Below are 13,764 nucleotides of genomic sequence, written 5' to 3' on the forward strand. Positions count from 1 at the left end.
CCCAATGCATTGAGTTCTCAAGTGGTGTATAAAAGCAACTTTCCAACTTCTCATCTCACAAAGAGATTTTAATGCCTTGCTTATCCATGTTGAAAATGCTTTTGAAGCACAGCATGTAGGGATTTTCCAGGACAGTGCTACTCTAGATTGGCTTGTGAAAATATATAGCTAAACTGTTCTTGGGGAAAACTATTTTTCTTAGGTCTGTGAAATAATTCAGCACACAGAGTATTATTTATAGTAACAAAAATGCAAAACAAAAGAAGTGAAGCATCCATTGTGGTGTTTTTCGCCTATTGGATTAATTAAAGAGAACTCTACAAATGCACATTTCAGAGACTTTTCCTTCCTTTTTGTTAAAAGAATCCTGTAGATTGGGGTAGCACAGCTTGGAAAGCATTGATGGAATACTACAGAATCCACTTTTAAGAATTCACATTTGTAGCAAAAGAAAAAAAAATCCCACTGTAATCTAACCCTAACCCTACTCTAACTCTACTATGACCTACTATGGAATCTCAACCTCACTTGTTCAATCAGAAAAGGTAGCAATGTTACATGAAATAAATGGACCAAACTGAGAAAGACAGTTTGTTTACATTTTATCTTATACAGACCAGTATCAGCAAAACGTTGGAAACCAGTGATCATGTCTTACAATTCTTCCTAGCTTTAGTTCCGAGCACAAACCCTACCCAAAGCAGGGCTCAACAAATAATTGTAATTTCACAATGATAAACATAATCATGAAATCACCCAAATGAAAAAAATCACGTTCTTTGTACTTTTCAAGTCAACTCTAGTGAAGTAGGTCATAAATTGTTTTAAGACCAGATTTTAGAAAATTACTTCACCTCCTCTATATGAATCCTTTTATTAGAGTTGCTGTTTGAACCTTGCTTCCTTTCTCCTTCTGTTGCATGTACAGGACTTACTCTGTTTAGTAAATTTTCGTATCTGGCAGTGCCTATCACCTATCATTCTCTTTTTGACATTTTTCTTACTGATTTTCAAATATGTCGTTCTTAATTATTTTTTTAAAAATCCTCTTTCCCAGTTCTAAATAACAAGAAAAAAATAAAAACAAAAGTACAACGCTATTCCAATTAGAACTGTATTAAATCTATATAGTGATATTAATGCTGAGTACTCCCATATTCCAGGACATGGTGCATGTCTTCATTCACTCACACCTTACTTTATGTCCTTCAATACACTTTGTGCTTTTATTCAATTAGGACTTGCATCTTTCTTGTAAAATATACTGACATATTTTAGAATTTTTTTTATTATTGTAAAGAGTGTTTAATGCTTTTTGTTTATTACCAATATAAAGAAAAGCTATGATGTACGAGTATTTATACTGAATTACTCACTTAATTTCTTGGTACAGAACTACTTCATCTTAATTTTGTCTTTTCTAATAGTTACACAGTTTATTCTGTTTGCCGTCTTATTTCATTTACTAAAACTTCCAAAAAATGTTGAATACTAGTAAGAACAATTATCCATGTTACATGCTTGATTACAATAGCAATGATAGCCTTTATAATAGTTTATTAAACTAGTAGCCTTTAGTTTTTTACTCCTTGACATGTGTGATACTAGTTATCGTTGAATCACCATTATCATTTTTAGGAAATCTCATTTTCCTAATTATAGTATTGCTGTAAATGTCTTTTAAATAAAATTAAATGTATTAAATGCATGAACAGATTAATAAAATCATATGCTTTTGCTCCTTTAACATCATGATCTACTGAAATCTCCTCCTAGATTTCCCTTCTCAGTTGAAATAACTTTACATTCTTAGAAAAAACATAATGGATCATGTTGTGCTATTTTCTTAATTCACTGCTGGATTCAAATGTTCAATATTTTGTTAAAATTTTTTCATGTTCTTGAGTGAAACTGGTCTGCTACACTTGCAAAAGACAGAGACAGAGAGAGAGCTATATTTATGAGGTTCTGTTATCACCATTGCACTAGCTTTTGAAATACATTTTGTTGGTTTTAATGGTTTCCTATGGCCTAAATAATTTGAATAACATGTCATTAGCTATTCTTTAAAAGATAAAGAAACCTCAACTATAACACCATAGTGCAAATTTAATGGAAGATTTAAAATTGATTCTATTTTCTTCTGCCATCTGTTCAGGTTTCTAATTCTTCTTGGGCCAGTTTTTGAGAATTATTATTTGCTAGAAAATCAATGTCTCTATAATGTATACCTCTAAGTCTATACATACTATTTTTTATAATTCTCCTAATAGCACGTATAACTGTAGACATATTCCCTTCATGTTTTCTAATACTGTATATTTTGTTTTCTTTGTACCTTTTTTAGAATTGACAGTGTGGGTTAATTATTTTATTGATCTTTTCAAGCAACTAGCTTTCTGATTTACTTTTTGTTTGTGTTTCTTTTTTATACATAATTTTTTCTTTGTTCTATTCTATTGTTTTTTTCTGATTTTCTAAATTTATGATTTTTCACATGATTTTAGACTGCCTTTTAAAAAAGAATTTATGGGTATAAATTTTTCTTAGTGGATAACTTAAGGTAAGCTTTGATATGAAATTATTAATCTATACAATGTAACTTTAGTTTTGAGGCATTCATTCATTCAAGAATTATTCAAAGAGGATTTGGTGATTTTTAAGAGGCTAATCTCTGAAGTCATTGGTCAGCATTGCTTTGTACTGAATCTGGAAACATCTCAACTGTTTGTTATGTATTCAGGTATCCTTTATGACTAAGTTCATGATTGAGTTTTATGAGACTTGTACAAGTACAAACTTAAGAGACTGCATATTCCACATTCTCTCTTTTTATAATAACGGGATCTAGTTATTCATTAAGTCAAACATAATAGTTCTTTCCTTGAAATCTCCTATATCATTGCTTATTTTATTTTACTTGGTTTGTCTAAGAAAGTTCCATACATATACATAGTTGTGATAATCAAAGTTATGTTGTTCTTTATAATAATACTTTCAATTTAATATTTTTCCTAATTAGTTTTTCATGTTGGTAGAATTACTTACAAATGTCATCTGCAAATAATATTTCTAGATCATATGTGTATAATAATTTAACTATTCTACTATTGCTGGACATTGATGGTTATTGATGGTTATTTATAATTATCCAACTGTATAAATGAAGTCATTGTATTTTAAATAAATTCCTTAGGAAAGACTCATGAAAGCTAAGCTTGTCCAAGGACATCAATATTTTAAAGCTCTAGATATACACTGTTTTACTGATCTACAGAGAGTTTAGAGCAATTTGACTACAATCAGCAACATATGAAAATATCTGTCTCAAGACAGCCTTTAAATCTATGAGAATTATTTTTCTTTTTTAAAACTCTTGCTGACTTGAAAGCACAAAATGATATAGCAGTATACGATGTTAAACATTCTTAACAGGCATGTTAGCAGTTGTTTCTTCAGAGAGTCTAGTGCTTTCTTTTCTATATGTATTAACAGTATGAATTAAAGATATTAATGATCAAAGGTTTCTTTTGTGTGTGTGCACCTTTTAATATTTTTTGGCACAGATAATTTTACACTTTTGTGTGGTCAAATCTATTAAGCTTTTCCACAGTAATGCATTTCATTACTGCCATGTCCCATTTCTGTCTACTATACTGTACACCTGCTTCAGTCTTTCTATAACATAACAACTTGAGTGATGTTCTTAAAAATATGTCAGATCATATTACCACTGGACTCAAAACTCTCCAATAGCTGCCTGACTCACTTTTAATACGAACTAAAATCATCATGATGGTCTACAGGTACCACTTATCTGGCTCTGTGATTTCTCTGACTTCATTTCATATTTCTTTCCCCTTCACTTGCCCATCTCTGAACACCCTGGCCTCCTGGCTGTTTCTCATTGTGATGGAAATAGATATGCCTCTGGGTTTCTGAAATGACTCTCCCCTCTATAAAAAACATTCTTCCCCTGGACATAATCCATCACTCCCTGACTTCCTTCAGGTCTTCACTCATGTTACTTTCTCAGCAATGAGTCCTTCCCTAACCATACTTTTGAAATTGTAAATCACTCCCTCCCCTTACTCAACAATATTTCCTACTTCTATTTCCAACATTTTTTTTCTCCATAGCACTTTTCATGAGATATGATATATTAGCTTATCTATTCCTTATCAACATCTCTTCTCAATAGATTTTAAGCTCCAAAAGAGTACAGATTTTAATGTGTGTCTCAAGGTTTAGAAACACGCCTGGCACGTGGTAAGCTCTCAAATAAATATTTGTGGCATAAATGACTGAATTTTTATGTAGCATTATTAAAACAAAACTTGACAGGAATGTTAAGGGAAAAAGCAGTTCTGATAGACATTTTAATAGAAAAAGATACTTACCCTTTCAAGTGTGAATGTCCTAACTACATATTCAGCAAGTGGTTCCATTTCTACACAAGTTACTTTGAAGTCACCATAAACTTCAGTATCATCAGGCCAATATTTGTAGCATTTAACCTAAATAACAGAAAGAACACAAAGGTAGAAATGAAAACATAATACACATTAGCCAAGATAATTTAATTCTGGTGATAACTCTTTAGGTTGCAATTAAAACATAGTTAAAAATATCTATAAATGAGAAAAAAACTCTGTTATACGATAAACGGAAAGACTTCAAATAGTCTCATAAAAAAATACAAACCTGATAATGTAATTAGATTCTAGTATACAACCAAGCTCATTTAATTACTCAATGAGAAATCAGATAATTTCTCAGCCACTGAAGGTCAACTTAGGAATACTCAACTGAAATGCTAGGCCTTTGAAATTTTTAAAACAATTGGATGATCTATTTTAAGTGTGTTATGTGTTGTTTCAACTGTACTCATGTTGATGACTGACCAAAAAAAAAACCAAAAAAAATTTTTTTTTTCTTACCCGACCAACCTCCACTAAATTTGTAACCATCACAATGCAGGCAGACTGTTCTTGCCAGATCATTCTCCAGAAATCATATACTGTTTCATGAACTGGGCCTATGAAGAAATTAATTTGAATATTATGTTATCAGAGAAATTTTGTAGTTAGCAAGAAGTTTAGATAAGAGAAAATGCAAAGTAAACTAAATAAGCCAAAAAAATAATTAAAGGTCTAATATAAAATGTCCCTGAAAGCACCTAAATTCAGTTTATATCTAAATTCACACTCTAAGCAAAAACAGAGAAATACGTGTTTCTGTTATTTATTTTTTTTCAATTTGTTTTCTACACTTCCCAATTCAGAAGAAGATATCACTAGTTTCTAGAATATTTATATCAGGCACTAAGTCACTTTAATACATCTTCAAATATATGTGAAAATAGAAACTCTTATGCCACCATCAACAAAAGAGCGTATATTACCAATTACATAAAGATGCATGTTTACGTATAAAGACATATCCGAATCTTATTGTATATTATTATCTTCAAATTGCAAAAGCATGTCCTGGGCTATACTCTACTCAGTACCATAAAACTAGAATATTGTTCACCACTATGGTTGATCTTTCTAATTTTAAAGAGTATACAAGTAAACTCGATTACTTCAGAGATATGTGAAAACACTTAGAAAATAACCGCTGTCAAAAGGAGCAAACATAGCTTTATTGTACTTTCCTCTTGTAGAAAATAGATGTGCAGGTTTCTCTTCTGATTTCCACGAGTCAGGCAATTTGGAAAGATAGCTGAAGGTGTTCTTTCGTTTGGACATTTTTATTCCCCAGCATAGCACTATAACAAGATTCCCCTACTCTCTTATTTTCCACAAAGAATGAACTTTACTAAATTCCCTCCATCTCTTTGTTTTGTCTTGTCAAAAAATTTCTGGAAAACAGTGTAACATCTCATTATAACAATATTGGTCTAGGATATTATTACTTTCCAGACTGACAAACTATGCTGCAGAAGACAGGCGTCTTATACAGGATGAGACCTCTCTTCCCTCTCATCAAAGTAAGTCATTCCTCTGCCCAGTGCTATTGATTAGAGCTCTGAGATATCTGGATACCAACGACCAAATCACAAAAACTACCAGCAGCTTCTCTTTTACTTTTAATGGAAAAATAAATGAAGCTTAAACTTACATAAGTTTTATACAGATAAAAAACTTGTACTATAAAATGAGTAAAGAATAGTATTAGAGGAGCTGGGTTTTTTTTTCAGTTTATTCAGATAATGTTGCAAAGAACACCACCATATGCATGACTAAGCAATTTGTTCAATAACATTTAAAAAGGCATAGTTTTACCTTGGGTTGCAATGTAGTGGCTTGGTCTCTGGTAGCCCTGAAATAGGACAACAAATTGTTATTATTTTACATCAGTATCAGAAATAATTGAATGAAGGCATAAAAAGATGAAGACAACCACCTGTTAAGGTTAAGTTATAGCAAAAAAGTCCAGAAATGAGTAGTGAACACATAATTCACTTCTCAAACCTATGTAATCTGAAAGGTAAACATAAAACAAAAACTAAATATTTTAAAGGCTCTGATTAGAATGTATATTGTATAATTGAGTTTTGTTTGCTGTGGAATAACCTCATAGATTTTGTTTGGTTTCACTAAAATGTTTATGCCTTCATGTTAATCTTTAGCCATTCATTCCTGGTAAAACTGTGTTCAAAAATATTAAATCTCATTTTATCATCCAAAATACAACACACTGCATTACAAATGGACGAGGACATATTAGAACCATAAAAAAAATAACAGAGCATTCCAATGTTAGAGCTGGAAAATGCATGTGTGTATCAAATCAAATTTCTGCTGAGATTTTTAGAGAATATTCCTGTTCTAGAACATGTTCAGGAATCTGAAAAAACTATTTCATGTGTGCTGATAATGTTAATTTACACACACATAATTAAAGGTACACATACAGAGAGAGAAAGAAGGATTTTTAAAAATGCATCTCATCCTGAACAAAAAATTTAGTACTTTTTTTTTCACTGTGCCAAAGTTCTGTGTAGTTAAATATTTAATAAAGAATTTGTTCTTGATAAGAAATACATTGTTACTTGCTCTCAATTGATTTGAATTACAATAGATCAGGAGTTGCAAAAATGTTAGTTACGATAGGATTAAATTTTGAATTTTCTGTGCATTTACCAAAAGGGCTTTAGTAAAAGTCTGTGATAAAATTCATCCACGTTTTGGCAACTCAATACACATATATATGCATTTGAACTGAGATCTCCAACCTAAGAGAGTTAGCATTATACTGTTGCAAATTTGGAAGATTTCTAGTTCTTAACACACCAACACAGTACAATGTTTTAGGAAAAATTTTTTTCAAATTTTATAATCCTTTCATCTCCTGTTCTTCATGAAAAATTTACCAGATGCAGAAGATATATTATAAGAATAATCAACTAGTGGGAGATGAAAAATAATATTATTATATTAGTAATCAGCCAAAATACACTGGGGTCTTAACATAACATGTCTGATTTAGAATACAGTCCTACTGTATGAACCATAAAGTAGTAGAACAAGGCTCCAGTATATATATGATTTGGCAGAAAAACAAGGTTAAACTACATAGATAAGAACGATTACAAATTTGTCAGAGAACTGCTGATTTTTTTATTCTAAAGAGTAGAACGTTAGCTTAATTTTCCATGATGTTATTCTGATAAATTTAAATACTGAATGAGAGTAAGATTATGATCAGAAATTTAAACAATATACTCATATACTATACTTAATACATTAATTCAACTAAATAAATTATTAAAATTCAAAAAATAACTGTAAAACATAAGCTTAATGTGGTAAAAATTATTTCCTGTTTATGGAAATTAGAAGAAGTGAAGTCCTAAGTTTCCTATCTTTTATGTATATAAATGTATATATATGCTTCATATCTACCTTTTGCCTTATGCATATTTTAATTGATGAATTTCAGCACACCTAGTTTTAACTGTTTTAAAAAACAAATAGCTGAAGTTTAATGAGTGCTAAATACATGCTAGGCATTGTGCTAAATGCTCAACAAGCATTACTTCATTTAGCTCTCACAACGTGCTAAGGTTAGTGCTATTATTATTATCCTCACTGTAAAGATGAGGAAACTGAGGCACAGACAAAGAAATAACATTCCCAAGATCTCCAGTGTAATTCCGAACCTGGTAGTCTGACCAAAGAGCCTGTCCTCCTTATATGTAATGTGATACATTGCCTCTTTAACAATACTTTATATTTTATTTAATAAGTATGGTCTCTTAGATGAAGCCAAAATTTAACAGTGAAATGTATGATCCAAACAAACTTTCATTTGTATGATTTGATATATATGTGTGATGCGTAGATTTTATAACTGCAATTTAGTAATTACTTTGCCTGAATAATGTTATTACTTTATGAGCCAATACAACATATCACAAAATAGTCTGCCTACTCATTTTTAACATCAGAAGTCAAATGCAAAAAGGAAAATTTCAGAAACACTAATACACATCATACTATCCAGCTTCTCACATATGTTTGGGGAGGGGTAAGAATAAAAGCCAGAAACAGAAATCATCAACAAATAAAACTAGAGTACAGAATAGATTGTCAAAGCTAAAAATAATCCTGTTTTTCTAAACAAGAAAAGGGAAGGAGGAAAAATAGATCTTCACACATGTAAAAATAAAAATTACAAAAAAATGAACATAGATATACTGTATGAAGCTAATTAGGTGAAGCATGCACAGATAACTAGTAGTAAGCATTAGTAATAACTGTAATTAAGAATATTTATATTAAATATTTATAATAGGGTGCTGTTATTTACATATAGTGGTACTTACATCCCTGTACAGCCAAATCTACAGCCCAAACCAAAGTCAGGTGTGAAAGAAAGCACAACAATGTCAGTGAGTACTAGGATGTAGAACAAGGAAAAGTGTACAGTTTGTTCTTTATTTTAAAAATCTAGCAATCACTTTACAGGTAATAACAAGCAAAAACGTTCCCATATATAAGCCAGTACAATGGGCACACTGAACTATAAAAGTACTTACATCAATGTAGTTGGCATTGATGTAGTCTGAAGAAGGGTCATCCTCAACAGGTTGCAAAATTACTCTGGAGTGATCATCTAAATGTTCACATAATGAAATAAAAGCTGTTACATTTCTTCACTGTTCTGAGACAATGTCACAGGTAGAGACTTAAAGTAATTCAGTGGTTGCACTGTACTCTATCCACAGTACATCACATCAGTCATTTGCAGAAATATAAGAACTTTAATGGGCTCATTGCTGATTACAATTATAATATTCTGTGAACAAAACCTCAGTGACTTGCATCTTCAGTGTTAGAAAATTTTCAGGGGACAAGATAATGTCTGAGGAGTCATGATTTGAGTCATGGACTTGTCTAAAGAACTGAGCCTGAATAACTTCTAATTTTGTCTCTTAGGTATGGTTTTAAATGGGTGGGATCCTTTTCCTCTGCACTTTACAGCAAATAAGCCAGAAACCAGAGAGTGAGTTTTGAATCCTGCTCTTAACTTCTTATTCCTTGAGAGTCAAGATTAAATTTTGATGTATTGGTAAGATACTTTAAAATAATTTAACTTCAGCATAAAGTGTCCTGCACAAATCAGCAGCTAGTTCAAGTTAAACTATCTGCTAGACACTGGCTCCAACTAAGGAACAAAAGTATGAAAAGAATATCACGCCAACCTTGAATATATTTGGTGGGAGTGTTAGAGCAATTTCAATATCCTAATATTCTTAGCTGTTTAATAGTACCCCCATGAATTTATGGATTCAAACAGCAAGTTATCTCCATAGGGTGAATTGTCTGAGTCAATTTAATTAATGAAGATGATAACAATTTCAGAGTCACTGCTAACAGTCAATGATGTTTTAATATTAAATATATCACTTTGTAAACAGATATGCCACCTCTGGGCTTCTCTTGAAGTTTAAATAAAACCATATAAGGAGGAATTGCAATTCACTATTTATCTTTGTACACACAATATTTACATTAACCAACAATTGTATGGGAACTTACATGCTATAATGTTTCCATATCGGTTTTTTGCTCTATTTTGATCTTTTTTGGCTACATCCCAAGATGCTGACTGTCCTTCAAAGAAGCTCTGAGAAAAAAAATTAACAAGCAGACTAAATTTAATTCCTTTTTTTGAAACAGGTTTATCTGTTCTGAAGACTAAAATAGTAAAAGCCACTTTCTCAGGGAGGAAGGGACTCCTGCAGTAGTAAACAAGTTTCATTCTCAGACCTCAAATCTGGTTTATTGGATGCATACTTGCTCATTTTGGATTGGAATGAGTTTAAATTAAAGAACAAAAAAATGACTTCAGAGGAAAAAAGGACCTTGAAAGTATTTCAAATTTAAGATCGCAATAACTTTATGACATGGCAGTAGAAAGCATTACTCTTTTCAAAATGTACTGAATAATAATGCATCAAAAACTGCAAAATATACTTTTAATTAGTGTCTTTCAAATGTGCACCATTTAGCATTTATAACAGCAAAAAGAAAACCGGCTTCCCTCCATAATTATTCATTAAATGTGTGCAATACATCACATTTCAACTTCTTTGAAGATCATGAAAAGGACTGGGTCTCTACAACAAGGGACCATATGAAAATTAGAATCCCCTTCTTCAAGAATCTGGGAACAGATGAATTTGTTGATTGGTTTAATTACCATATGCAGCAATTTAAAATAGGGGTATCGATTTCTTTTTGCAGAAAAACTTAAACTGTGCTCAACACAGGAAATGGGGTCTTCAAAGAGACAATGGTCTTTGAAGTGAGGTATACAGGAATACACATGAAATGAACAAAAAACCCCAGCTCTGGCAGAATATTCTAATTCCTTGCACTTACGTTGTTACCACAGCATGGTGTTTCCGGCATATATCTAAAGCTAACTTTCAAATTCCAAAGATAGTTTATTTTGCTGCCAAATTAAGGTATACAAGTAATTCGTAAATAAAACATGGAGTTTAAAAAATTCTTCAGGAAGTTGGATGCATTTTGACCGTCTTTCAAAGCAAAGTATTACTTGGATTCTTTCACTTTAAATGTGTGTGTATGTTTGTGTGTGTGTACTGTGGGGTGCGTATTGGTAGTATGGATGGGCTTTCTTCCATGCCCCAACCTGACATTTCTCAGTAAGTGAGGGGTAGCAAAGTAACTTTTCCAGATTTGCTGTATTATGTTAATTGGAATGTTCTGTTTAAATCACTTCCTTCATAAGATCAATCCTGGTATTTTGGTTTGAGTAGGAAGGAGTGACAAGGTTGGAAGAATTTCCCACAGCCTTCTTTTGGCTTTTCACTGTTGTTTACTAGATTTGCAGAGCTCTATTTTTTCTTCTGAGCCACCCTCAACTAATACTCCACAAAATTGAACTGAGAGTGGCAACTAGTACATTTAGAGTACAAATCTTCAACTGATTTCTCAACCAGAGGGTCAAAGAGGTCAAAGAGCAAAGAGGCAGAGGAGTACTTGCTACAGAAGTCATTCCTGACAGCATTTGTAATAGTACAATGCAATTCATGGTATCTTGCCACTTGATTTTTAGGTGAGGAAATATAAGGTCTAACAAAGTGTTTTTAATAGCGTAATAAAATATATTATGGAATCCAACATTAAAAATTCTTAGAATGAATTTAGACCCAGTATGTCCTTGGGACGTACCCTTCTCTTTCAATTCTGTCCCCCTCACCACATACACATTTGATTGTACACTCATAAGCAGTGGATTAGTCTGTGGAGCATTCCAATCCTTGTTATGTTAAAGAGGGGAAAAGAAGGTTAAATTCTACTGAGTACCATAGTTAAAAATCAAATTTAATATAGTACTGAAGCTTTCACCTCATATTCCTCTTTGAACCCATAGCTGTCTGATGTCTTCATGAGATTAATGTGCTGTAGCAAATCAGCTACCCTGATGGCTGGGTGCAGCTGTCCTGTCTGGTAGGGGGATTCCGTCCCCTCACAGAGGTAGCGAGGTACGTCTAGAAGACGACTGGACTCTGCAGTAGCACTGTGGTTCTCATCTGGCATTGTTCAGATTCCAGAAGATTAAAAAAGAAACAAAGTTATCTTGCTTAATATATACCTATGCAAAGAAGATAAGACCTTAAGATCTTTCTGATAACAGGAAGAAGGGAAAGAAACACCAGACAGTATAGGTCTAGGGTTGCATCCCCATAAAGTTAAAGCTCAAGATTTGAGGTCAGAACATGTTACGTGTAAATTAACAAGATAACAGATGCTGTGAGATGCAGGGAGACATCTGATCCACTTTTAAAGTGGAAGTGGGAGATGTTGCTGAGTTCTTACTTTTCTTACATCTGTAGTCATAGCTGTATAGAGTGGGAACAGAGGACCAAGTTGTCAATTGGAGAGGTGTTTTCAATGTCAAGTAAGTTGAACAAACTCCTTCCCACCCATATGCCAACCTCCCTCAGAGAGAGACTCAATCTAGAAAACCCATCCCCGCAGGGCTGCTTTCCTTGTGGCCCTACTATGCCCTACTATTTGGGGCTTCACACCATAACACACTCTGGACTGGGCAACATGGGCATTCTATAGGATCACCCCCTGACCCCACTCTGTCTTCTAGCAGGCTACTGTGCATTTCTAGTCAATCTCTGCCCCCTTAGTTTATTGTTATTATTACTGTTTTTATTGCTAATACATTTTGACTCTCCTGGCCACTGTATAAAAGAAACCAGGATGTGCTTCTGGAGTAAAGTGTGGGTACCACCTCTGGAATTTTTCCCTGGCCCATCCAAGCTGAGTTATAAAGCTTTCGCTTTATGTTCTCATGATCACTTGTTCTACGTCATTTTGCCTCCCCCATATTTTAATCATTTATTTACTTGTTTATTTCCCTCACTAAACCCTGAATGCTTAGAGTGTAGAGACAGAGTCATATTTTTTTGTTCCTAGCACCTGGTGCAGAGCAGTCACGCAATAAATATTTCAATGAATGAATTAGTTAAAATCAGTTGAATCCCTGACCACCCACATTTAAGTGTAGGCCCCATCCCAATTGTGCTAGCTTAAAATGAAAAGAAAATTTCATTCTGCCATAAGAAGGAAGAAAAGAACAAGAACATTTTGCCTATGAAGAATAAACAGTATTTTAATGACTGAAGTACTAATCATTACAATGAGAAACATGCTTAGATTTATCACATTTAAACTTACCACTTAAAAAGAAAACAAACAAAAAACAAAAAAAAAAACAAATGTTTTAAGGAATGTTACTTTGAAAAGCATTATACTGCCATACTCATTAACAAAAGAGAAAGTACACTCTTAGGGGAACTTTTGTTTTTAATGATAATGCATACTGTAGAGAACGATATTTAATTAACAGTTTAACATATTTCAAGTGCTGGTACATTTGCCTGTTCTATTACCAACTCTACAAATAGGATATGGCAAAAAATGAATTGTTGTCCCCATGATAAACATTTTTTCTTCCTGGAGAGGGGGAAAAAAAAAAAGAAGAAGAAGAAGAACCCTACAATCAGACTTGTGTGCCTCTATAATTTAGTTTGATTGCACTTGTCTTTACCCCCTCTTATTAAGCTGAATGCATTTTTTTTGGCATTCAATCCCCAAAATAACACATTGAATCAAAAGAACCCCAGATAGATTTTGCTGTGACCTAACCACCAAAGTGAATTAAATCAGGTTTTTCCCACCCCTCTACACACAAACATTTGCTAGC

The 13,764-nt window shown here is 32.8% G+C and overlaps 1 protein-coding gene across 6 annotated transcripts in view; it reads right to left on the minus strand.

The window, feature by feature from the left end:
• Positions 1 to 13,764, minus strand: part of PTPRK (protein tyrosine phosphatase receptor type K) — a 558,957-nt gene that overhangs the window by 13,862 nt on the left and 531,331 nt on the right. For 3 of the 6 annotated variants that reach the window (XM_063096103.1, XM_063096105.1, XM_063096102.1), the window contains 7 exons: positions 11,892 to 12,076; positions 10,053 to 10,140; positions 9,050 to 9,126; positions 8,837 to 8,854; positions 6,291 to 6,327; positions 4,941 to 5,038; positions 4,401 to 4,517 (listed from right to left, as the gene is read on the minus strand). In XM_063096103.1, coding sequence (XP_062952173.1) covers positions 4,401 to 4,517; positions 4,941 to 5,038; positions 6,291 to 6,327; positions 8,837 to 8,854; positions 9,050 to 9,126; positions 10,053 to 10,140; positions 11,892 to 12,076 — 620 coding nt within the window. The remainder of the gene's footprint in view (positions 1 to 4,400; positions 4,518 to 4,940; positions 5,039 to 6,290; positions 6,328 to 8,836; positions 8,855 to 9,049; positions 9,127 to 10,052; positions 10,141 to 11,891; positions 12,077 to 13,764) is intronic. The other 3 variants (XM_063096107.1, XM_063096106.1, XM_063096104.1) reach the window with 1 other exon arrangement.

This window comes from Cynocephalus volans, chromosome 5 (assembly GCF_027409185.1).
Source record: "Cynocephalus volans isolate mCynVol1 chromosome 5, mCynVol1.pri, whole genome shotgun sequence".
Lineage (NCBI taxonomy): Eukaryota > Metazoa > Chordata > Mammalia > Dermoptera > Cynocephalidae > Cynocephalus > Cynocephalus volans.